The sequence below is a fragment of the Dendropsophus ebraccatus genome, chromosome 4, assembly GCF_027789765.1.
Source record: "Dendropsophus ebraccatus isolate aDenEbr1 chromosome 4, aDenEbr1.pat, whole genome shotgun sequence".
Taxonomy (NCBI): domain Eukaryota; kingdom Metazoa; phylum Chordata; class Amphibia; order Anura; family Hylidae; genus Dendropsophus; species Dendropsophus ebraccatus.
In genome coordinates this window covers 161351-189319 of record NC_091457.1, presented here as the reverse complement: position 1 = coordinate 189319, position 27969 = coordinate 161351, and the positions used below count along the sequence as shown (strand labels likewise).

The window sequence follows — 27969 nt, the reverse complement described above, 5'->3', positions numbered from 1 at the left end:
TATCTATCTCCTATCTATCTCCTATCTATCTCCTATCTATCTCCTATCTATCTCCTATCTATCTCCTATCTATCTCCTATCTATCTCCTATCTATCTCCTATCTATCTCCTATCTATCTCCTATCTATCTCCTATCTATCTCCTATCTATCTCCTATCTATCTCCTATCTATCTCCTATCTATCTCCTATCTATCTCATATCTATCTCCTATCTATCTCCTATCTATCTCCTATCTATCTCCTATCTATCTCCTATCTATCTCCTATCTATCTCCTATCTATCTCCTATCTATCTCCTATCTATCTCCTATCTATCTCCTATCTATCTCCTATCTATCTCCTATCTATCTCCTATCTATCTCCTATCTATCTCCTATCTATCTCCTATCTATCTCCTATCTATCTCCTATCTATCTCCTATCTATCTCCTATCTATCTCCTATCTATCTCCTATCTATCTCCTATCTATCTCCTATCTATCTCCTATCTATCTCCTATCTATCTCCTATCTATCTCCTATCTATCTCCTATCTATCTCCTATCTATCTCCTATCTATCTCCTATCTATCTCCTATCTATCTCCTATCTATCTCCTATCTATCTCCTATCTATCTCCTATCTATCTCCTATCTATATCCTATCTATCTCCTATCTATCTCCTATCTATCTCCTATCTATCTCCTATCTATCTCCTATCTATCTCCTATCTATCTCCTATCTATCTCCTATCTATCTCCTATCTATCTCCTATCTATCTCCTATCTATCTCCTATCTATCTCCTATCTATCTCCTATCTCTCTCCTATCTATCTCCTATCTATCTCCTATCTATCTCCTATCTATCTCCTATCTATCTCCTATCTATCTCCTATCTATCTCCTATCTATCTCCTATCTATCTCCTATCTATCTCCTATCTATCTCCTATCTATCTCCTATCTATCTCCTATCTATCTCCTATCTATCTCCTATCTATCTCCTATCTATCTCCTATCTATCTCCTATCTATCTCCTATCTATCTCCTATCTATCTCCTATCTATCTCCTATCTATCTCCTATCTATCTCCTAACTATCTCCTATCTCCTATCTATCTCCTATCTATCTCCTATCTATCTCCTATCTATCTCCTATCTATCTCCTATCTATCTCCTATCTATCTCCTATCTATCTCCTATCTATCTCCTATCTATCTCCTATCTATCTCCTATCTATCTCCTATCTATCTCCTATCTATCTCCTATCTATCTCCTATCTATCTCCTATCTATCTCCTATCTATCTCCTATCTATCTCCTATCTATCTCCTATCTATCTCCTATCTATCTCCTATCTATCTCCTATCTATCTCCTATCTATCTCCTATCTATCTCCTATCTATCTCCTATCTATCTCCTATCTATCTCCTATCTATCTCCTATCTATCTCCTATCTATCTCCTATCTATCTCCTATCTATCTCCTATCTATCTCCTATCTATCTCCTATCTATCTCCTATCTATCTCCTATCTATCTCCTATCTATCTCCTATCTATCTCCTATCTATCTCCTATCTATCTCCTATCTATCTCCTATCTATCTCCTATCTATCTCCTATCTATCTCCTATCTATCTCCTATCTATCTCCTATCTATCTCCTATCTATCTCCTATCTATCTCCTATCTATCTCCTATCTATCTCCTATCTATCTCCTATCTATCTCCTATCTATCTCCTATCTATCTCCTATCTATCTCCTATCTATCTCCTATCTATCTCCTATCTATCTCCTATCTATCTCCTATCTATCTCCTATCTATCTCCTATCTATCTCCTATCTATCTCCTATCTATCTCCTATCTATCTCCTATCTATCTCCTATCTATCTCCTATCTATCTCCTATCTATCTCCTATCTATCTCCTATCTATCTCCTATCTATCTCCTATCTATCTCCTATCTATCTCCTATCTATCTCCTATCTATCTCCTATCTATCTCCTATCTATCTCCTATCTATCTCCTATCTATCTCCTATCTATCTCCTATCTATCTCCTATCTATCTCCTATCTATCTCCTATCTATCTCCTATCTATCTCCTATCTATCTCCTATCTATCTCCTATCTATCTCCTATCTATCTCCTATCTATCTCCTATCTATCTCCTATCTATCTCCTATCTATCTCCTATCTATCTCCTATCTATCTCCTATCTATCTCCTATCTATCTCCTATCTATCTCCTATCTATCTCCTATCTATCTCCTATCTATCTCCTATCTATCTCCTATCTATCTCCTATCTATCTCCTATCTATCTCCTATCTATCTCCTATCTATCTCCTATCTATCTCCTATCTATCTCCTATCTATCTCCTATCTATCTCCTATCTATCTCCTATCTATCTCCTAATCTATCTCCTATCTATCTCCTATCTATCTCCTATCTATCTCCTATCTATCTCCTATCTATCTCCTATCTATCTCCTATCTATCTCCTATCTATCTCCTATCTATCTCCTATCTATCTCCTATCTATCTCCTATCTATCTCCTATCTATCTCCTATCTATCTCCTATCTATCTCCTATCTATCTCCTATCTATCTCCTATCTATCTCCTATCTATCTCCTATCTATCTCCTATCTATCTCCTATCTATCTCCTATCTATCTCCTATCTATCTCCTATCTATCTCCTATCTATCTCCTATCTATCTCCCTATCTATCTCCTATCTATCTCCTATCTATCTCCTATCTATCTCCTATCTATCTCCTATCTATCTCCTATCTATCTCCTATCTATCTCCTATCTATCTCCTATCTATCTCCTATCTATCTCCTATCTATCTCCTATCTATCTCCTATCTATCTCCTATCTATCTCCTATCTATCTCCTATCTATCTCCTATCTATCTCCTATCTATCTCCTATCTATCTCCTATCTATCTCCTATCTATCTCCTATCTATCTCCTATCTATCTCCTATCTATCTCCTATCTATCTCCTATCTATCTCCTATCTATCTCCTATCTATCTCCTATCTATCTCCTATCTATCTCCTATCTATCTCCTATCTATCTCCTATCTATCTCCTATCTATCTCCTATCTATCTCCTATCTATCTCCTATCTATCTCCTATCTATCTCCTATCTATCTCCTATCTATCTCCTATCTACTCCTATCTATCTCCTATCTATCTCCTATCTATCTCCTATCTATCTCCTATCTATCTCCTATCTATCTCCTATCTATCTCCTATCTATCTCCTATCTATCTCCTATCTATCTCCTATCTATCTCCTATCTATCTCCTATCTATCTCCTATCTATCTCCTATCTATCTCCTATCTATCTCCTATCTATCTCCTATCTATCTCCTATCTATCTCCTATCTATCTCCTATCTATCTCCTATCTATCTCCTATCTATCTCCTATCTATCTCCTATCTATCTCCTATCTATCTCCTATCTATCTCCTATCTATCTCCTATCTATCTCCTATCTATCTCCTATCTATCTCCTATCTATCTCCTATCTATCTCCTATCTATCTCCTATCTATCTCCTATCTATCTCCTATCTATCTCCTATCTATCTCCTATCTATCTCCTATCTATCTCCTATCTATCTCCTATCTATCTCCTATCTATCTCCTATCTATCTCCTATCTATCTCCTATCTATCTCCTATCTATCTCCTATCTATCTCCTATCTATCTCCTATCTATCTCCTATCTATCTCCTATCTATCTCCTATCTATCTCCTATCTATCTCCTATCTATCTCCTATCTATCTCCTATCTATCTCCTATCTATCTCCTATCTATCTCCTATCTATCTCCTATCTATCTCCTATCTATCTCCTATCTATCTCCTATCTATCTCCTATCTATCTCCTATCTATCTCCTATCTATCTCCTATCTATCTCCTATCTATCTCCTATCTATCTCCTATCTATCTATCTCCTATCTATCTCCTATCTATCTCCTATCTATCTCCTATCTATCTCCTATCTATCTCCTATCTATCTCCTATCTATCTCCTATCTATCTCCTATCTATCTCCTATCTATCTCCTATCTATCTCCTATCTATCTCCTATCTATCTCCTATCTATCTCCTATCTATCTCCTATCTATCTCCTATCTATCTCCTATCTATCTCCTATCTATCTCCCTATCTATCTCCTATCTATCTCCTATCTATCTCCTATCTATCTCCTATCTATCTCCTATCTATCTCCTATCTATCTCCTATCTATCTCCTATCTATCTCCTATCTATCTCCTATCTATCTCCTATCTATCTCCTATCTATCTCCTATCTATCTCCTATCTATCTCCTATCTATCTCCTATCTATCTCCTATCTATCTCCTATCTATCTCCTATCTATCTCCTATCTATCTCCTATCTATCTCCTATCTATTTCTATCTATCTCCTATCTATCTCCTATCTATCTCCTATCTATCTCCTATCTATCTCCTATCTATCTCCTATCTATCTCCTATCTATCTCCTATCTATCTCCTATCTATCTCCTATCTATCTCCTATCTATCTCCTATCTATCTCCTATCCTATCTCCTATCTATCTCCTATCTATCTCCTATCTATCTCCTATCTATCTCCTATCTATCTCCTATCTATCTCCTATCTATCTCCTATCTATCTCCTATCTATCTCCTATCTATCTCCTATCTATCTCCTATCTATCTCCTCCTATCTATCTCCTATCTATCTCCTATCTATCTCCTATCTATCTCCTATCTATCTCCTATCTATCTCCTATCTATCTCCTATCTATCTCCTATCTATCTCCTATCTATCTCCTATCTATCTCCTATCTATCTCCTATCTATCTCCTATCTATCTCCTATCTATCTCCTATCTATCTCCTATCTATCTCCTATCTATCTTCCTATCTATCTCCTATCTATCTCCTATCTATCTCCTATCTATCTCCTATCTATCTCCTATCTATCTCTATCTATCTCCTATCTATCTCCTATCTATCTCCTATCTATCTCCTATCTATCTCCTATCTATCTCCTATCTATCTCCTATCTATCTCCTATCTATCTCCTATCTATCTCCTATCTATCTCCTATCTATCTCCTATCTATCTCCTATCTATCTCCTATCTATCTCCTATCTATCTCCTATCTATCTCCTATCTATCTCCTATCTATCTCCTATCTATCTCCTATCTATCTCCTATCTATCTCCTATCTATCTCCTATCTATCTCCTATCTATCTCCTATCTATCTCCTATCTATCTCCTATCTATCTCCTATCTATCTCCTATCTATCTCCTATCTATCTCCTATCTATCTCCTATCTATCTCCTATCTATCTCCTATCTATCTCCTATCTATCTCCTATCTATCTCCTATCTATCTCCTATCTATCTCCTATCTATCTCCTATCTATCTCCTATCTATCTCCTATCTATCTCCTATCTATCTCCTATCTATCTCCTATCTATCTCCTATCTATCTCCTATCTATCTCCTATCTATCTCCTATCTATCTCCTATCTATCTCCTATCTATCTCCTATCTATCTCCTATCTATCTCCTATCTATCTCCTATCTATCTCCTATCTATTCTCCTATCTATCTCCTATCTATCTCCCTATCTATCTCCTATCATCTCCTACTCTATCTCCTATCTATCTCCTATCTATCTCCTATCTATCTCTCCTATCTATCTCCTATCTATCTCCTATCTATCTCCTATCTATCTCCTATCTATCTCCTATCTATCTCCTATCTATCTCCTATCTATCTCCTATCTATCTCCTATCTATCTCCTATCTATCTATCTATCTATCTCCTCTCTATCTCCTATCTATCTCCTATCTATCTCCTATCTATCTCCTATCTATCTCCTCTCTATCTCCTATCTATCTCCTATCTATCTCCTATCTATCTCCTATCTATCTCCTATCTATCTCCTATCTATCTCCTATCTATCCCTATCTATCTCCTATCTATCTCCTATCTATCTCCTATCTATCTCCTATCTATCTCCTATCTATCTCCTATCTATCTCCTATCTATCTCCTATCTATCTCCTATCTATCTCCTATCTATCTCCTATCTATCTCCTATCTATCTCCTATCTATCTCCTATCTATCTCCTATCTATCTCCTATCTATCTCCTATCTATCTCCTATCTATCTCCTATCTATCTCCTATCTATCTCCTATCTATCTCCTATCTATCTCCTATCTATCTCCTATCTATCTCCTATCTATCTCCTATCTATCTCCTATCTATCTCCTATCTATCTCCTATCTATCTCCTATCTATCTCCTATCTATCTCCTATCTATCTCCTATCTATCTCCTATCTATCTCCTATCTATCTCCTATCTATCTCCTATCTATCTCCTATCTATCTCCTATCTATCTCCTATCTATCTCCTATCTATCTCCTATCTATCTCCTATCTATCTCCTATCTATCTCCTATCTATCTCCTATCTATCTCCTATCTATCTCCTATCTATCTCCTATCTATCTCCTATCTATCTCCTATCTATCTCCTATCTATCTCCTATCTATCTCCTATCTATCTCCTATCTATCTCCTATCTATCTCCTATCTATCTCCTATCTATCTCCTATCTATCTCCTATCTATCTCCTATCTATCTCCTATCTATCTCCTATCTATCTCCTATCTATCTCCTATCTATCTCCTATCTATCTCCTATCTATCTCCTATCTATCTCCTATCTATCTCCTATCTATCTCCTATCTATCTCCTATCTATCTCCTATCTATCTCCTATCTATCTCCTATCTATCTCCTATCTATCTCCTATCTATCTCCTATCTATCTCCTATCTATCTCCTATCTATCTCCTATCTATCTCCTATCTATCTCCTATCTATCTCCTATCTATCTCCTATCTATCTCCTATCTATCTCCTATCTATCTCCTATCTATCTCCTATCTATCTCCTATCTATCTCCTATCTATCTCCTATCTATCTCCTATCTATCTCCTATCTATCTCCTATCTATCTCCTATCTATCTCCTATCTATCTCCTATCTATCTCCTATCTATCTCCTATCTATCTCCTATCTATCTCCTATCTATCTCCTATCTATCTCCTATCTATCTCCTATCTATCTCCTATCTATCTCCTATCTATCTCCTATCTATCTCCTATCTATCTCCTATCTATCTCCTATCTATCTCCTATCTATCTCCTATCTATCTCCTATCTATCTCCTATCTATCTCCTATCTATCTCCTATCTATCTCCTATCTATCTCCTATCTATCTCCTATCTATCTCCTATCTATCTCCTATCTATCTCCTATCTATCTCCTATCTATCTCCTATCTATCTCCTATCTATCTCCTATCTATCTCCTATCTATCTCCTATCTATCTCCTATCTATCTCCTATCTATCTCCTATCTATCTCCTATCTATCTCCTATCTATCTCCTATCTATCTCCTATCTATCTCCTATCTATCTCCTATCTATCTCCTATCTATCTCCTATCTATCTCCTATCTATCTCCTATCTATCTCCTATCTATCTCCTATCTATCTCCTATCTATCTCCTATCTATCTCCTATCTATCTCCTATCTATCTCCTATCTATCTCCTATCTATCTCCTATCTATCTCCTATCTATCTCCTATCTATCTCCTATCTATCTCCTATCTATCTCCTATCTATCTCCTATCTATCTCCTATCTATCTCCTATCTATCTCCTATCTATCTCCTATCTATCTCCTATCTATCTCCTATCTATCTCCTATCTATCTCCTATCTATCTCCTATCTATCTCCTATCTATCTCCTATCTATCTCCTATCTATCTCCTATCTATCTCCTATCTATCTCCTATCTATCTCCTATCTATCTCCTATCTATCTATCTCCTATCTATCTCCTATCTATCTCCTATCTATCTCCTATCTATCTCCTATCTATCTCCTATCTATCTCCTATCTATCTCCTATCTATCTCCTATCTATCTCCTATCTATCTCCTATCTATCTCCTATCTATCTCCTATCTATCTCCTATCTATCTCCTATCTATCTCCTATCTATCTCCTATCTATCTCCTATCTATCTCCTATCTATCTCCTATCTATCTCCTATCTATCTCCTATCTATCTCCTATCTATCTCCTATCTATCTCCTATCTATCTCCTATCTATCTCCTATCTATCTCTATCTATCTCCTATCTATCTCCTATCTATCTCCTATCTATCTCCTATCTATCTCCTATCTATCTCCTATCTATCTCCTATCTATCTCCTATCTATCTCCTATCTATCTCCTATCTATCTCCTATCTATCTCCTATCTATCTCCTATCTATCTCCTATCTATCTCCTATCTATCTCCTATCTATCTCCTATCTATCTCCTATCTATCTCCTATCTATCTCCTATCTATCTCCTATCTATCTCCTATCTATCTCCTATCTATCTCCTATCTATCTCCTATCTATCTCCTATCTATCTCCTATCTATCTCCTATCTATCTCCTATCTATCTCCTATCTATCTCCTATCTATCTCCTATCTATCTCCTATCTATCTCCTATCTATCTCCTATCTATCTCCTATCTATCTCCTATCTATCTCCTATCTATCTCCTATCTATCTCCTATCTATCTCCTATCTATCTCCTATCTATCTCCTATCTATCTCCTATCTATCTCCTATCTATCTCCTATCTATCTCCTATCTATCTCCTATCTATCTCCTATCTATCTCCTATCTATCTCCTATCTATCTCCTATCTATCTCCTATCTATCTCCTATCTATCTCCTATCTATCTCCTATCTATCTCCTATCTATCTCCTATCTATCTCCTATCTATCTCCTATCTATCTCCTATCTATCTCCTATCTATCTCCTATCTATCTCCTATCTATCTCCTATCTATCTCCTATCTATCTCCTATCTATCTCCTATCTATCTCCTATCTATCTCCTATCTATCTCCTATCTATCTCCTATCTATCTCCTATCTATCTCCTATCTATCTCCTATCTATCTCCTATCTATCTCCTATCTATCTCCTATCTATCTCCTATCTATCTCCTATCTATCTCCTATCTATCTCCTATCTATCTCCTATCTATCTCCTATCTATCTCCTATCTATCTCCTATCTATCTCCTATCTATCTCCTATCTATCTCCTATCTATCTCCTATCTATCTCCTATCTATCTCCTATCTATCTCCTATCTATCTCCTATCTATCTCCTATCTATCTCCTATCTATCTCCTATCTATCTCCTATCTATCTCCTATCTATCTCCTATCTATCTCCTATCTATCTCCTATCTATCTCCTATCTATCTCCTATCTATCTCCTATCTATCTCCTATCTATCTCCTATCTATCTCCTATCTATCTCCTATCTATCTCCTATCTATCTCCTATCTATCTCCTATCTATCTCCTATCTATCTCCTATCTATCTCCTATCTATCTCCTATCTATCTCCTATCTATCTCCTATCTATCTCCTATCTATCTCCTATCTATCTCCTATCTATCTCCTATCTATCTCCTATCTATCTCCTATCTATCTCCTATCTATCTCCTATCTATCTCCTATCTATCTCCTATCTATCTCCTATCTATCTCCTATCTATCTCCTATCTATCTCCTATCTATCTCCTATCTATCTCCTATCTATCTCCTATCTATCTCCTATCTATCTCCTATCTATCTCCTATCTATCTCCTATCTATCTCCTATCTATCTCCTATCTATCTCCTATCTATCTCCTATCTATCTCCTATCTATCTCCTATCTATCTCCTATCTATCTCCTATCTATCTCCTATCTATCTCCTATCTATCTCCTATCTATCTCCTATCTATCTCCTATCTATCTCCTATCTATCTCCTATCTATCTCCTATCTATCTCCTATCTATCTCCTATCTATCTCCTATCTATCTCCTATCTATCTCCTATCTATCTCCTATCTATCTCCTATCTATCTCCTATCTATCTCCTATCTATCTCCTATCTATCTCCTATCTATCTCCTATCTATCTCCTATCTTTCTCCTATCTATCTCCTATCTATCTCCTATCTATCTCCTATCTATCTCCTATCTATCTCCTATCTATCTCCTATCTATCTCCTATCTATCTCCTATCTATCTCCTATCTATCTCCTATCTATCTCCTATCTATCTCCTATCTATCTCCTATCTATCTCCTATCTATCTCCTATCTATCTCCTATCTATCTCCTATCTATCTCCTATCTATCTCCTATCTATCTCCTATCTATCTCCTATCTATCTCCTATCTATCTCCTATCTATCTCCTATCTATCTCCTATCTATCTCCTATCTATCTCCTATCTATCTCCTATCTATCTCCTATCTATCTCCTATCTATCTCCTATCTATCTCCTATCTATCTCCTATCTATCTCCTATCTATCTCCTATCTATCTCCTATCTATCTCCTATCTATCTCCTATCTATCTCCTATCTATCTCCTATCTATCTCCTATCTATCTCCTATCTATCTCCTATCTATCTCCTATCTATCTCCTATCTATCTCCTATCTATCTCCTATCTATCTCCTATCTATCTCCTATCTATCTCCTATCTATCTCCTATCTATCTCCTATCTATCTCCTATCTATCTCCTATCTATCTCCTATCTATCTCCTATCTATCTCCTATCTATCTCCTATCTATCTCCTATCTATCTCCTATCTATCTCCTATCTATCTCCTATCTATCTCCTATCTATCTCCTATCTATCTCCTATCTATCTCCTATCTATCTCCTATCTATCTCCTATCTATCTCCTATCTATCTCCTATCTATCTCCTATCTATCTCCTATCTATCTCCTATCTATCTCCTATCTATCTCCTATCTATCTCCTATCTATCTCCTATCTATCTCCTATCTATCTCCTATCTATCTCCTATCTATCTCCTATCTATCTCCTATCTATCTCCTATCTATCTCCTATCTATCTCCTATCTATCTCCTATCTATCTCCTATCTATCTCCTATCTATCTCCTATCTATCTCCTATCTATCTCCTATCTATCTCCTATCTATCTCCTATCTATCTCCTATCTATCTCCTATCTATCTCCTATCTATCTCCTATCTATCTCCTATCTATCTCCTATCTATCTCCTATCTATCTCCTATCTATCTCCTATCTATCTCCTATCTATCTCCTATCTATCTCCTATCTATCTCCTATCTATCTCCTATCTATCTCCTATCTATCTCCTATCTATCTCCTATCTATCTCCTATCTATCTCCTATCTATCTCCTATCTATCTCCTATCTATCTCCTATCTATCTCCTATCTATCTCCTATCTATCTCCTATCTATCTCCTATCTATCTCCTATCTATCTCCTATCTATCTCCTATCTATCTCCTATCTATCTCCTATCTATCTCCTATCTATCTCCTATCTATCTCCTATCTATCTCCTATCTATCTCCTATCTATCTCCTATCTATCTCCTATCTATCTCCTATCTATCTCCTATCTATCTCCTATCTATCTCCTATCTATCTCCTATCTATCTCCTATCTATCTCCTATCTATCTCCTATCTATCTCCTATCTATCTCCTATCTATCTCCTATCTATCTCCTATCTATCTCCTATCTATCTCCTATCTATCTCCTATCTATCTCCTATCTATCTCCTATCTATCTCCTATCTATCTCCTATCTATCTCCTATCTATCTCCTATCTATCTCCTATCTATCTCCTATCTATCTCCTATCTATCTCCTATCTATCTCCTATCTATCTCCTATCTATCTCCTATCTATCTCCTATCTATCTCCTATCTATCTCCTATCTATCTCCTATCTATCTCCTATCTATCTCCTATCTATCTCCTATCTATCTCCTATCTATCTCCTATCTATCTCCTATCTATCTCCTATCTATCTCCTATCTATCTCCTATCTATCTCCTATCTATCTCCTATCTATCTCCTATCTATCTCCTATCTATCTCCTATCTATCTCCTATCTATCTCCTATCTATCTCCTATCTATCTCCTATCTATCTCCTATCTATCTCCTATCTATCTCCTATCTATCTCCTATCTATCTCCTATCTATCTCCTATCTATCTCCTATCTATCTCCTATCTATCTCCTATCTATCTCCTATCTATCTCCTATCTATCTCCTATCTATCTCCTATCTATCTCCTATCTATCTCCTATCTATCTCCTATCTATCTCCTATCTATCTCCTATCTATCTCCTATCTATCTCCTATCTATCTCCTATCTATCTCCTATCTATCTCCTATCTATCTCCTATCTATCTCCTATCTATCTCCTATCTATCTCCTATCTATCTCCTATCTATCTCCTATCTATCTCCTATCTATCTCCTATCTATCTCCTATCTATCTCCTATCTATCTCCTATCTATCTCCTATCTATCTCCTATCTATCTCCTATCTATCTCCTATCTATCTCCTATCTATCTCCTATCTATCTCCTATCTATCTCCTATCTATCTCCTATCTATCTCCTATCTATCTCCTATCTATCTCCTATCTATCTCCTATCTATCTCCTATCTATCTCCTATCTATCTCCTATCTATCTCCTATCTATCTCCTATCTATCTCCTATCTATCTCCTATCTATCTCCTATCTATCTCCTATCTATCTGTAAATTCAGCAGCACTCAGGAGAATAAGGGTGCCAGGCAAGGAACTCCAACCTCGAGCCCACTTGTAAGTATATAAAGTAGATTGTCGGCACTCCGGATAACGTGAGAACAGTGCAAATTTATTCAAAGTTGTCACAGCATAACAGGAAGGCAACGTTTCTGTGGCCTCTCGCCACCATTTTCAAGCCATTTTCAGGCTTGAAAATGGTGGCGAGAGGCCACAGAAACGTTGCCTTCCTGTTATGCTGTGACAACTTTGAATAAATTTGCACTGTTCTCACGTTATCCGGAGTGCCGACAATCTACTTTATCTATCTATCTATCTCCTATCTATCTATCTATCTATCTCCTATCTATCTATCTCCTATCTATCTATCTCCTATCTATCTATCTCCTATCTATCTATCTCCTATCTATCTATCTCCTATCTATCTATCTCCTATCTATCTATCTCCTATCTATCTATCTCCTATCTATCTATCTCCTATCTATCTATCTCCTATCTATCTATCTCCTATCTATCTATCTCCTATCTATCTATCTATCTATCTAAAATCTCTGTCATGTTTCCATGATTAATGTATTGTGTTTGGACCAGGACAGGCGACACCAAGGTATGAAGGTTGTATGGTGCTTTACGGCTGATGGCGCAGGGATGGTGACAGATCTGTCCGTTTCTCCTGGCGATCTGTCCGTTTCTCCAGGTTGCCATTTCCTGCCCCATCTCTATTTATAGGTCTCTGCAATGTAGAACGTTGTGTTGTAGATGAGCGAGCGTCTTGTTCGTTTCATATGTAGGTCAAGTACATAAATGCTGCAAGAAACGAGCAAGATAAATGTCGCTTTGTGTCTGTTGTGCGGACGTTGAGTATGGCAGATCCCGAGACTGCAGCATGTTAGTCATGGATGCGTCTTAACAGAAGGCGCTTCACCTGGGTCATGTCTGTGGGTTATCATTGAAATATCATTGAAAATACAGGAGCTTATCAGTACTTAAGGGTGTAGCTAACGTTGTGTATCCAAGCCGGTGGATTTCCAGTAAGGCACGAGATGATTAAGAAAACATATGAACTCTGCTGTGGACGATAGCCGCCATGCCCTTCCACTCAGATAACCTGATGGTAAAGTTATGAATCTTTACCCACAGTGGCGGAAAGGATTTCAACAAGTCTGTCCTCAAGAAAAGTGGGCTGGAGAGGGCGACCAGCTCCTGAACCCGCAGGGCAACCGACCCCTGAACTCGCAGGGCAACCGGCCCCTGAACCCGCAGGGCAACCGGCTCCTGAACCCGCAGGGCACGCGGCTCCTGAACCCGCAGGGCAATCGGCTCCAGAACCCGCAAGGCAACCGGCTCCGGAACCCACAGGGCAACTGACTCCTGAACCCGCAGGGCATTAGGCTCCTAAACCCGCAGGGCAACTGGCTCCTGAACCCGCAGGGCAATCGGCTCCTGAACCGACAGGGCACAGGGCTGCCGAACCCGCAGGGCAATCTGCTCCTGAACCCGCAGGGCAACTGGCTCCTGAACCCGCAGGGCATTAGGCTCCTAAACCCGCAGGGCAACTGGCTCCTGAACCCGCAGGGCAATCTGCTCCTGAACCGGCAGGGCACAGGGCTGCTGAACCCGCAGGGCAATCGGGTAATGAACCCGCAGGGCAATCTGCTCCTGAACCCGCAGGGCAACCGGCTCCTGAACCCGCAGGGCAATCTGCTCCTGAACTCGCAGGGCAACCGGCTCCTGAACCCGCCGGGCAACCGGCTCCTGAACCCGCAGGGCAACCGGCTCCTGAACCCGCAGGGCAACCGGCTCCTGAACCCGCAGGGCACACAGCTGATGGGCATGCGGCTCCTGAACCCGCAGGGCACGCGGCTCCGGAACCCGCAAGGCACACGGCTGAGGAACCCTCAGGGCAATCGGCTCCTGAACCGGCAGGGCACAGGGCTGCTGAACCCGCAGGGCAACCGGGTAATAAACCCGCAGAGCAATCGGCTCCTGAACCCGCAGGGCAACCGGCTCCTGAACCCGCAGGGCAATCTGCTCCTGAACCCGCAGGGCAATCTGCTCCTGAACCCACAGGGCACACAGCCAATGGGCACGCGGCTCCTGAACCCGCAGGGCACGCGGCTCCGGAACCCGCAAGGCACACGGCTGAGGAACCCTCATGGCAATCGGCTCCTGAACCGGCAGGGCACAGGGCTGCTGAACCCGCAGGGCAACCGGGTAATGAACCCGCAGGGCAATCGGCTCCTGAACCCGCAGGGCAACCGGCTCCTGAACCCGCAGGGCAATCTGCTCCTGAACCCGCAGGGCACGCGGCTCCTGAACCCGCAGGGCACGCGGCTCCTGAACCCGCAGGGCACGCGGCTCCTGAACCTGTATGTCCAGATACATTCCGTGACCAAGCCTGGCGTGCGTTGTATGCCCAGATACATACCGTGACTAAGGATGGTAAGTGTTGTATGCCCAGATACATACCGTGACTAAGGATGGTACGTGTTGTATGCCCAGATACATACCGTGAATAAGGATGGTACGTGTTGTATGCCCAGATATATACCGTGACTAAGCCTGGCGTGTGTTGTATGCCCAGATACATACCGTGACTAAGGATGGTACGTGTTGTATGCCCAGATACATACCGTGACCAAGGATGGTACGTGTTGTATGCCCAGATACATACCGTGACTAAGCCTGGCGTGTGTTGTATGCCCAGATACATACCGTGACTAAGGATGGTACGTGTTGTATGCCCAGACACATACCGTGGCTAAGGATGGTACGCGTTGTATGCCCAGACACATACCGTGGCTAAGGATGGTACGTGTTGTATGCCCAGATACATACCGTGGCTAAGGATGGTACGTGTTGTATGCCCAGATACATACCGTGGCTAAGGATGGTACGTGTTGTATGCCCAGATACATACCGTGGCTAAGGATGGTACGTGTTGTATGCCCAGATACATACCATGGCTAAGGATGGTACGTGTTGTATGCCCAGATACATTCCGTGACCAAGCCTGGCGTGTGTTGTATGCCCAGATACATACCGTGGCTAAGGATGGTACGTGTTGTATGCCCAGATACATACCGTGGCTAAGGATGGTAAGTGTTGTATGCCCAGATACATACCGTGGCTAAGGATGGTACGTGTTGTATGCCCAGATACATACCGTGACTAAGGATGGTAAGTGTTGTATGCCCAGACACATACCGTGGCTAAGGATGGTAAGTGTTGTATGCCCAGATACATACCGTGGCTAAGGATGGTACGTGTTGTATGCCCAGATATATACCGTGACCAAGCCTGGCGTGTGTTGTATGCCCAGATACATACTGTGACTAAGGATGGTACGTGTTGTATGCCCAGATACATACCGTGACTAAGGATGGGAAGTGTTGTATGCCCAGATACATACCGTGACTAAGGATGGTACGTGTTGTATGCCCAGATACATACCGTGACTAAGGATGGTACGTGTTGTATGCCCAGATACATACCGTGACTAAGGATGGTACGTGTTGTATGCCCAGATACATACCGTGACTAAGGATGGTACGTGTTGTATGCCCAGATACATACCGTGACCAAGGATGGTACGTGTTGTATGCCCAGATACATACCGTGACTAAGGATGGTACGTGTTGTATGCCCAGATACATACCGTGACTAAGGATGGGAAGTGTTGTATGCCCAGATACATACCGTGACCAAGGATGGTACGTGTTGTATGCCCAGATACATACCGTGACTAAGGATGGTACGTGTTGTATGCCCAGATACATACCGTGGCTAAGCCTGGCGTGTGTTGTATGCCCAAATACATAACGTGACTAAGGATGGTACGTGTTGTATGCCCAGATACATACCGTGACTAAGGATGGTACGTGTTGTATGCCCAGATACATTCCGTGACCAAGCCTGGCGTGTGTTGTATGCCCAGATACATACCGTGACTAAGCCTGGCGTGTGTTGTATGCCCAGATACATACCGTGACTAAGGATGGTACGTGTTGTATGCCCAGACACATACCGTGGCTAAGGATGGTACGCGTTGTATGCCCAGACACATACCGTGGCTAAGGATGGTACGTGTTGTATGCCCAGATACATACCGTGACTAAGGATGGTACGTGTTGTATGCCCAGATACATTCCGTGACCAAGCCTGGCGTGTGTTGTATGCCCAGATACATACCGTGACCAAGCCTGGCGTGTGTTGTATGCCCAGATACATACTGTGACTAAGGATGGTACGTGTTGTATGCCCAGATACATACCGTGACTAAGCCTGGCGTGTGTTGTATGCCCAGATACATACCGTGACTAAGCCTGGCGTGTGTTGTATGCCCAGATACATACCGTGACTAAGCCTGGCGTGTGTTGTATGCCCAGATACATACTGTGACTAAGGATGGTACGTGTTGTATGCCCAGATACATACCGTGGCTAAGGATGGTACGTGTTGTATGCCCAGATACATACCGTGACTAAGCCTGGCGTGTGTTGTATGCCCAGATACATACTGTGACTAAGGATGGTACGTGTTGTATGCCCAGATACATACCGTGACTAAGCCTGGCGTGTGTTGTATGCCCAGATACATACTGTGACTAAGGATGGTACGTGTTGTATGCCCAGATACATACCGTGGCTAAGCCTGGCGTGTGTTGTATGCCCAGATACATACCGTGGCTAAGCCTGGCGTGTGTTGTATGCCCAGAAACAGAACCAGGGGGATGTGCAGCAGTCAGCATTCATTTGCATAAGAAATAAGGGAAATGTTTAGTGGAAGAAGAAATGATTAGCAGAAAGAAAGCCGCAGCTGTTGTGATCAGCAGACGTTGTTCCAGAAGTGGGGAGGGAGGGAGGGTGATGGGGCGGCCGCTGCTTAAGAACTCATCATAGCGTAGTTGTAAGGTCGGCCATAGATACCCAGATAATTCAGCTGATCTCATCCTGGTACAAGAGGGAGCGCAACTGCTGAGGGTTCCTTTTCTTCTGAAATCGGGTTGAGGAACCTTTTGAATGGCACCTGATTCCAGAGCAAGAGCAAATCCAATGCTAAAATAAGGTGAACAAGTTAATAAAGTATATTGTAATAATAAACAATACAAAAGACAATGTTACACTTTAAATTGGCAGAAATGGATTGTGGGTGGATGGGTATGGTCATATGTATGTATGGTCACAGTCTAATGCCTCTCTGCTCACAAATACTTCTCTCTTTCTTTTAACAGTATGTGGCATTTGCCTCTCTCTTCTTTATTCTGGTTTCCATCACCACCTTCTGCCTCGAGACTCATGAACGATTTAACCCCATTGTGAACAAAACAGAGACTGAAGTCATTGGGAATGAAACCCAGCATCGCTTTTACATTGCTTCGGAGACGGAAGCCTTCCTGACCTACATTGAGGGGGTCTGCGTGGTCTGGTTTACATTTGAGTTCCTGATGAGGATTACCTTCTGTCCCAACAAGGTGGAATTTATCAAAAACACTTTAAACATCATTGACTTTGTGGCCATTCTGCCTTTCTATCTGGAGGTGGGACTCAGTGGCTTGTCTTCCAAAGCTGCTAAGGATGTCTTGGGCTTCTTAAGAGTTGTCCGATTTGTGCGAATTCTTCGAATTTTCAAGCTCACCAGGCATTTTGTTGGTCTGAGGGTTCTCGGACACACTCTACGTGCCAGCACAAATGAATTCCTGCTGCTCATCATATTCTTGGCATTGGGCGTTTTAATTTTTGCCACCATGATCTATTATGCAGAGAGGATAGGTGCTAATCCCAATGATCCTAGTGCCAGTGAGCACACACACTTCAAAAATATCCCAATCGGCTTCTGGTGGGCCGTTGTCACCATGACCACACTTGGCTATGGAGACATGTATCCTCAGACATGGTCTGGCATGCTGGTGGGAGCATTGTGCGCTCTTGCTGGTGTGCTGACTATCGCTATGCCTGTACCTGTCATTGTGAACAATTTTGGAATGTATTACTCCTTAGCTATGGCTAAGCAGAAGCTACCAAAGAAAAAAAAGAAGCATATTCCCCGCCCCCCCCAACTGGGATCCCCAAATTATTGTAAATCCATTGTAAATTCTCCTCATCACAGCACGCAGAGCGACACTTGCCCGCTCGCACAGGAAGAGATTTTAGAAATGAACAGAGCAGGTAGGAAACCACTTAGAGGAATGTCTATTTGATCCCCATCATCCATTCCTTGTAGAGAATTCAGCAAAACGTCTTAACTAGCAGACGTGTAGGGCATTTTCCCATTGGTGGTCCCATAGCACACATTGGGAGTATGTGTGAGGTGGAAGTCTAGATCTCTGGGCCGTTTTAGATGAGCCAGTAGAGGGGCTTCCTGACTATTAGGGTAGATAACCCTTGTTTTACAAGTAGGAAAGATTCCCGTTCTTTGGTGGTTGAAGATGCTGCTATGTGGTGGAGAAGGAAACAAATGCTGCATAGGAGGTTCCTGGACTCTAAATCTCATCCAATCTGAGGATCTCCACCAATGGCGTTTGGGGTTCTGATAAAACTAATTTTGCATGATGGAACCTTAAGTTCTATAGATATAGATCACAAATGCCAGAAAGTACTCAGTATTATAAAAAAAAAAAAAAGTGAAGTTGTCAATGAGCTAAATACAAGTAGTTCTGTAGGTAAAATAAGAAAAGCATCATAATGCTTTAGTATAGTATGATAGGGCTCTTACCTTCTCGCATGTTCTAGCGCCTCTTCTCTATGGCCTAATAGGGCAGGATCTCTATGGATTCCATGGATTGGGAGAATGGGTAGAGCGACTACAGTGCATCACTATGTGACAATCTGATCCATGCCAGCCAGAACTAGGCTATAGACACAAGGCTATAGTGGTGCCAGAGCTTTCCATGTTTCCCATGGCTAGTGGTCCTTCTTTATCTCAGTTTTATGAGATGTCTTCTGCATCTACAATGGGGATTTGATGACTTTACCCTGTTCTACCTCTGCCCGTGGAATATTAGTGGTATTAATATGCCAGGGTACACATTACCGGAATAGTTCTCTAGTGACCAATACAGTTGTGACAATGATTCAGATCCTGTTGTCTGGACAGATTGAGATCACTTCAGTCTTAACTAATTCACCAGCAAAATCCCTTTCCCTAAGAAAGTGTGAATGTAGAGTAAGGGCGGCGGGGACGGAGGGTCATTCTGCTCATTTAGTTGTGCTATCTTCTATGTGCATGCAGCCCTGTCATGTGAGAAAAACAAAGGAGACTTTCTAACTCTGACCAGCATGGCCGCCATGATTTCCTGGATGGAAGCCGGAAGCACAGATAGATATGGAGACGTCTTTGTTTTTCTCCCATCCTTCTTGTCACATCCCGTGTACATGTTGTTCTATGTCCGTCTGCTGGTCACACTTTAGGACTACCTGTGGTTACGGCCACCTGCCAACAGAGATAATCCCACAAAATGGGCAGCAGAAAATAAGAGAGTGCTGACAGCTTTGGAGTGGGGGTTGTGGGAGTCCCCGGGCATCTTGGGGCAGCAGGGCTAGAATCTTCAGATTACAGTCCTTGTATGACAAGAAGATGAGGACTTAGCAGACATGTCCGCCCATATGGCAAGATCTGGTCTGATGGAACATTTTACTTTTCTGTATATGATCTGAAACCTCTAGAAAACCTCATCCCACCTATGGTAGAGATCATTACCACAAAGGAGAGGAGGTCCCCCAAAGACCACCTAGAAGAACCCACCCTGTAAGATCAGGCCATTTATAGGAGAGACCTAGAGATGGTAGAGAAATGAGAGGAGCCCTAAGGACGGAGAGGTCATGTATTCCAGCAGCCGCGGAGGGAGATGGCTAGGGTTAGGAGCGCTCCCGGTACAATGGGTTACATAGGGTTATGTCCCTACACAACATGGAGAATACAGCAGGCCTTTGTCCCCTAAGCATGGGAATGGTATTCTCTTCTCCCACTGCATCATGCCGAGGATTTCTAATGCTCCATTGAAGCAAATGAAACACAAATCTTCAGCCATATTGCATATCAGTAAATCTGCTGAGCCCTTGGTGCTGGGTGGCTGGCAGCGGCTGCAGGTCACTACTATGGCGCTTCCCTTACATAGGTGAGATGGCTCCAAATCCCATAGAAAGAGGGACAAGGGAGTCCGCTGTGGGGATGGAAGCCACATCTATACTCATCATACATAGTCACCAGGCTCCTGAGCAAAGCCCCCTGGAACAACACACTGGTAGGAACCCTATTCACTTTGATGGGACATTATTTAGGCATGTTGTGACCTATGCAGGGGGTAGTTTACAAACTATACTGGTGATGCCATTCACTGTAATCCCAGTCAGTCTATAGTGACTGGCGGCTCCTGTGCTATCTGTATATATAGGTGTTACCTGTCAGTGTAATCCTGCCTGTGATGATGGGAAGGGATCTCTACAGAACAGGAGGGGTCAGTCTATAGTGACTGGCGGCTCCTGTGCTATCTGTATATATATAGGTGTTACCTGTCAGTGTAATCCTGCCTGTGGTGGTGATGGGAAGGGATCTCTACAGAACAGGAGGGGTCAGTCTATAGTGACTGGCGGCTCCTGTGCTATCTGTATATATAGGTGTTACCTGTCAGTGTAATCCTGCCTGTGGTGGTGATGGGAAGGGATCTCTACAGAACAGGAGGGGTCAGCCTATAGTGACTGGCGGCTCCTGTGTTATCTGTATATATAGGTGTTACCTGTCAGTGTAATCCTGCCTGTGATGATGGGAAGGGATCTCTACAGAACAGGAGGGGTCAGCCTATAGTGACTGGCGGCTCCTGTGCTATCTGTATATATAGGTGTTACCTGTCAGTGTAATCCTGCCTGTGGTGGTGATGGGAAGGGATCTCTACAGAACAGGAGGGGTCAGCCTATAGTGACTGGCGGCTCCTGTGTTATCTGTATATATAGGTGTTACCTGTCAGTGTAATCCTGCCTGTGATGATGGGAAGTGATCTCTACAGAAAAAGAGGGGTCAGCCTATAGTCAATAGTAGTCAATACAAATGATTATTTACCCCCTTAAAGTGTCAGTGTTGTTAAATTTTTTTGCAGAAATCAATAGTCCAGGCGATTTTAAGAAACTTTGTCATTTGGTTTATTAGGCAAATCTGCCCCCCCCCTCCCTTTCATCCACTGCTCATCATCAGGAAATCTCCACTCTTTTACATCAGTCGCCCTGTGTAACCTACGGAGGGGGGAGGGGAGATTAGTCGGCAGCAGAGAGCAGAGAACAAAGCATTATACAGCGGGACCTGTGTAACAGCTGGTATTCAGAGGTCAGAGAGGTCACTGCTGACCACAGAGGAGAGAGCCCGGTGATGTAGCTGTAAATTAACTCTTTGTTGTCCTGTTTTGGTGCCTCATCTCCCTCCACCCCTCCCCTCTCCATAGAGAACAATGAAGACAGGAGGAGAGCTTCAAACTGCTTTCTCATGATAAAAATTCATTTTTCGGCTAATAAACCTAATAACAAAGTTTCTTAAAATCGCCTGGACTATTGATTTCTGCAAAAAAAGGATCCGACAGGCATTTTTGTGTTGTTTTCTTCCTCGCCGTAGCGCTTATATTCTTTTTTTCTTCCGCAGTCTCGGGTTCGGTAACCTGTTCGTGTAGATGGAACGCTTTGATTGCTCTTTTTTTTACTTTTTTCTGGTCTATAATGTAACAAAATCTCAGCAATTGTTTCCCTTTCTTCATTTCCACCATTTTCTGTACAGGGATTGTTATGTTGCATTATATATGAGAACAGTATTTCCTGCGTATAAGTCAGGGGTCGTTGTATCTGGTCTGGAGAATCTGCGGTCGCTGCACACGGTGGGACTAGCTCGAAACAGCCGCATCCCCGACATGTGAGCGTATGAAGGGCAGAGCGAGCGGCCGGCGTCCGGGAATCACCCATCCGGCCGCCATTGTATCCTGCCGGGATCTCTGCCTGCTGTGTGGGGGGAGGGGGATAGTCTCATACAGCCAGTATATCGCAAACTCCGGAAAATACAGTATTTATTTTTATGTGTTTTATATATATGGCCCCGTTCCCACTGAGGAAAGGTAGTGAAATTCCACGATGGAATTGTCCGCCGCGGAATGCCGTTAGCCTCCCGCTCATAATGGGAGTCTATGGGAGGCGCGCGCTCCTGCCCTGTCCGCGCTGAAGAATGAACATGTTCACATGTACAGAGCAGGAGCGCGCGCCTCCCATAGACTCCCATTATGACCGGGAGGCTAACGGCATTCCGCGGCGGACAATTCCATCTTGGAATTTCGCTACCTTTCCTCAGTGGGAACGGGGCGTATCATGGGAAAGGGAGGGGATTGAAACTTATAGGGGAGGGGCTATAAGTCCTCTAAGGCACTATAACATTTATTTATTACATTACATAAACTGGTCAGTGGTATACCATAGCATAGCCCTGATCAGTGTTATCTGTGATCATTACATACAGCCTGCCTGTGGCCATAGCACTGATCAGTGTTATCTGTGATCATTTCATACAGCCTGCCTGTGGCCATAGCAGTGATCAGTGTTATCTGTGATCATTACATACAGCCTGCCTGTGGCCATAGCACTGATCAGTGTTATCTGTGATCATTACATACAGCCTGCCTGTGGCCATAGCACTGATCAGTGTTATCTGTGATCATTACATACAGCCTGCCTGTGGCCATAGCACTGATCAGTGTTATCTGTGATCATTACATACAGCCTGCCTGTGGCCATAGCACTGATCAGTGTTATCTGTGATCATTACATACAGCCTGCCTGTGGCCATAGTACTGATCAGTGTTATCTGTGATCATTACATACAGCCTGCCTGTGGCTATAGCACTGATCAGTGTTATCTGTGATCATTACATACAGCCTGCCTGTGGCCATAGCACTGATCAGTGTTATCTGTGATTATTACATACAGCCTGCCTGTGGCCATAGCACTGATCAGTGTTATCTGTGATCATTACATACAGCCTGCCTGTGGTCATAGCACTGATCAGTGTTATCTGTGATCATTACATACAGCCTGCCTGTGACCATAGCACTGATCAGTGTTATCTGTGATCATTACATACAGCCTGTCTGTGGCCATAGTACTGATCAGTGTTATCTGTGATCATTACATACAGCCTGCCTGTGGCCATAGTACTGATCAGTGTTATCTGTGATCATTACATACAGCCTGCCTGTGGCCATAGCACTGATCCGCGTTATCTGTGATCATTACATACAGCCTGCCTGTGGCCATAGCACTGATCAGTGTTATCTGTGATCATTACATACAGCCTGCCTGTGGCCATAGCACTGATCAGTGTTATCTGTGATCATTACATACAGCCTGCCTGTGGCCATAGCACTGATCAGTGTTATCTGTGATCATTACATACAGCCTGCCTGTGGCCATAGCACTGATCAGTGTTATCTGTGATCATTACATACAGTCTGCCTGTGGCCATAGCACTGATCAGTGTTATCTGTGATCATTACATACAGCCTGCCTGTGACCATAGCCCTGATCAGTGTTATCTGTGATCAGTACATACAGCCTGCCTGTGTCCATAGCACTGATCAGTGTTATCTGTGATCATTACATACAGCCTGCCTGTGGCCATAGCACTGATTAGTGTTATCTGTGATCATTACATACCGTCTGCCTGTGGCCATAGCAGTGATCAGTGTTATCTGTGATCATTACATACAGCCTGCCTGTGGCCATAGCACTGATCAGTGTTATCTGTGATCATTACATACAGCCTGCCTGTGGCCATACCATAGCACTGATCAGTGTTATCTGTGATCATTACATAGAGCCTGTCTGTGGCCATAGTACTGATCAGTGGTATCTGTGATCATTACATACAGCCTGCCTGTGGCCATAGCACTGATCAGTGTTATCTGTGATCATTACATACAGCCTGCCTGTGGCCATAGCACAGGACTGATCAGTGTTATCTGTGATCATTACATACAGCCTGCCTGTGGCCATAGCACTGATCAGTGTTATCTGTGATTATTACATACAGCCTGCCTGTGGTCATAGCACTGATCAGTGTTATCTGTGATCATTACATACAGCCTGCCTGTGGCCATAGTACTGATCAGTGTTATCTGTGATCATTACATACAGCCTGCCTGTGGCCATAGCATAGGACTGATCAGTGTTATCTGTGATCATTACATACAGCCTGCCTGTGGCCATAGCACTGATCAGTGTTATCTGTGATCATTACATAGAGCCTGCCTGTGGCCATAGCACTGATCAGTGTTATCTGTGATTATTACATACAGCCTGCCTGTGGTCATAGCACTGATCAGTGTTATCTGTGATCATTACATACAGCCTGCCTGTGGCCATAGCACTGATCAGTGTTATCTGTGATCATTACATAGAGCCTGCCTGTCGCTATAGCACTGATCAGTGTTATCTGTGATCATTACATACAGCCTGCCTGTGGCCATAGTACTGATCAGTGTTATCTGTGTTCATTACATAGAGCCTGCCTGTGGCCATAGCACTGATCAGTGTTATCTGTGATCATTACATACAGCCTGCCTGTGACCATAGCACTGATCAGTGTTATCTGTGATCATTACATACAGCCTGCCTGTGGCCATAGCACTGATCAGTGTTATCTGTGATCATTACATACAGCCTGCCTGTGGCCATAGCACTGATCAGTGTTATCTGTGATTATTACATACAGCCTGCCTGTGGTCATAGCACTGATCAGTGTTATCTGTGATCATTAAATACAGCCTGCCTGTGGCCATAGCACTGATCAGTGTTGTCTGTGATCATTACATACAGCCTGCCCGTGGCCATAGCACTGATCAGTGTTATCTGTGATCATTACATACAGCCTGTCTGTGGCCATAGCACTGATCAGTGTTATCTGTGATCATTACATACAGCCTGTCTGTGGCCACAGCACTGATCAGTGTTATCTGTGATCATTACATACAGCCGTGTTATCTGTGATCATTACATACAGCCTGCCTGTGGCCATAGCACTGATCAGTGTTATCTGTGATCATTACATAGAGCCTGCCTGTGGCCATAGCACTGATCAGTGTTATCTGTGATCATTACATACAGCCTGCCTGTGACCATAGCACTGATCAGTATTATCTGTGATCATTACATACAGCCTGCCTGTGGCCATAGCACTGATCAGTGTTATCTGTGATCATTACATACAGCCTGCCTGTAGCCATAGCACTGATCAGTGTTATCTGTGATCATTACATACAGCCTGCCTGTGGCCATAGCATAGCACTGATCAGTGTTATCTGTGATCATTACATACAGCCTGCCTGTGGCCATAGCAGTGATCAGTGTTATCTGTGATCATTACATACAGCCTGCCTGTAGCCATAGCACTGATCAGTGTTATCTGTGATCATTACATACAGCCTGCCTGTGGCCATAGCACTGATCAGTGTTATCTGTGATCATTACATACAGCCTGCCTGTGGCCATAGCACTGATCAGTGTTATCTGTGATCATTACATACAGCCTGCCTGTGGCCATAGCATAGGACTGATCAGTGTTATCTGTGATCATTACATACAGCCTGCCTGTGGCCATAGCACTGATCAGTGTTATCTGTGATCATTACATACAGCCTGTGGCCATAGCACTGATCAGTGTTATCTGTGATCATTACATACAGCCTGCCTGTGGCCATAGCACTGATCAGTGTTATCTGTGATCATTACATACAGCCTGCCTGTGGCCATAGCACTGATCAGTGTTATCTGTGATCATTACATACAGCCTGCCTGTGGCCATAGCACTGATCAGTGTTATCTGTGATCATTACATACAGCCTGCCTGTGGCCATAGCACTGATCAGTGTTATCTGTGATCATTACATACAGCCTGCCTGTGGCCATAGCACTGATCAGTGTTATCTGTGATCATTACATACAGCCTGCCTGTGGCCATAGCACTGATCAGTGTTATCTGTGATCATTACATACAGCCTGCCTGTGGCCATAGCACTGATCAGTGTTATCTGTGATCATTACATACAGCCTGCCTGTGGCCATAGCACTGATCAGTGTTATCTGTGATCATTACATACAGTCTGCCTGTGGCCATAGCACTGATCAGTGTTATCTGTGATCATTACATACAGCCTGCCTGTGGCCATAGCACTGATCAGTGTTATCTGTGATCATTACATACAGCCTGCCTGTGGCCATAGCACTGATCAGTGTTATCTGTGATCATTACATACAGCCTGCCTGTGGCCATAGCACTGATCAGTGTTATCTGTGATCATTACATACAGTCTGCCTGTGGCCATAGCACTGATCAGTGTTATCTGTGATCATTACATACAGCCTGCCTGTGGCCATAGCACTGATCAGTGTGGCAGACTCTACGTGGGAGATTTAACAAACATGGTGTAAAGTAGAATTGTCTCAGTTGTCCCCGGCAACCAATCAGCTTCCATCTTTCATTTTTCAAAGCGTCTGTGAGGTGATGAGAGGTGGAATCTGATTGGTTGCCGGGGGCAACTGAGACAATTCTACTTTACACCATGTTTGTTAAATCTCCCCCTAAGGTTTCACATGTACCATATCTGCAGCGGATTTTATGGTGCGAGTATCTCAAACTCAGCGCCATTAACCCCAGTGGCCCAAGAACATACTGTACCGGGTCCTCCAGCTTGCTTCGGGGGCTCCTGCTGTCTTCCGGCGGTCAGCCAATCCCATTGAATTGAATGGGCAGGTATCCGCAGCGAATTTCGCTGCGGACTCCCAGTGAAAAATCCGCTGTGGAAACGATGTGTGAATGTACCCTAAGTGTAGATCGCCAAGCTAACTGCACGGAGGAAGGTAGGAGACTGGCAGTGAAGGGGTTAATGCCTCTCATTAACAGCGAGCACCAATCTGCTGATAGCAGCCGGTCCTCACTCTCCTGTGCTTGCTTCATAGAAACCCCAGACCTACTGGCGTACCAATATGTCGTGGGTCCTCAAAGCGATACTGTATTGATAAGCACTGGCCTAGAGCGTCCGTGCACCAGGCCTGTGAGACCTCCTTCCTTCCTCCTCGCCCTCCTCATCATTAGGAACGCCTTTGAGCAGGAATTCTTCTATTCATAACTTATCTAAACAGTGCACAGGGGCCTGAACGATCCATAGGGGCACAGGGGCCTGAACGATCCATAGGGGCACAGGGGCCTGAATGATCCACAGGGGCCTGAACGATCCACAGGGGCCTGAACCATCCACAGGGGCGTGAACCATCCATAGAGGCACAGGGGCCTGA

At 42.7% G+C, this 27969-nt stretch overlaps 1 protein-coding gene across 1 annotated transcript in view; it reads left to right on the top strand.

Moving 5' to 3' along the window:
• KCNC1 (potassium voltage-gated channel subfamily C member 1) overlaps nt 1–27969 on the top strand; it is a 150968-nt gene that overhangs the window by 101940 nt on the left and 21059 nt on the right. The window contains exon 2 of the mRNA XM_069964981.1: nt 17891–18824. Within this exon, the coding sequence (XP_069821082.1) occupies nt 17891–18824 (934 nt within the window). The remainder of the gene's footprint in view (nt 1–17890; nt 18825–27969) is intronic.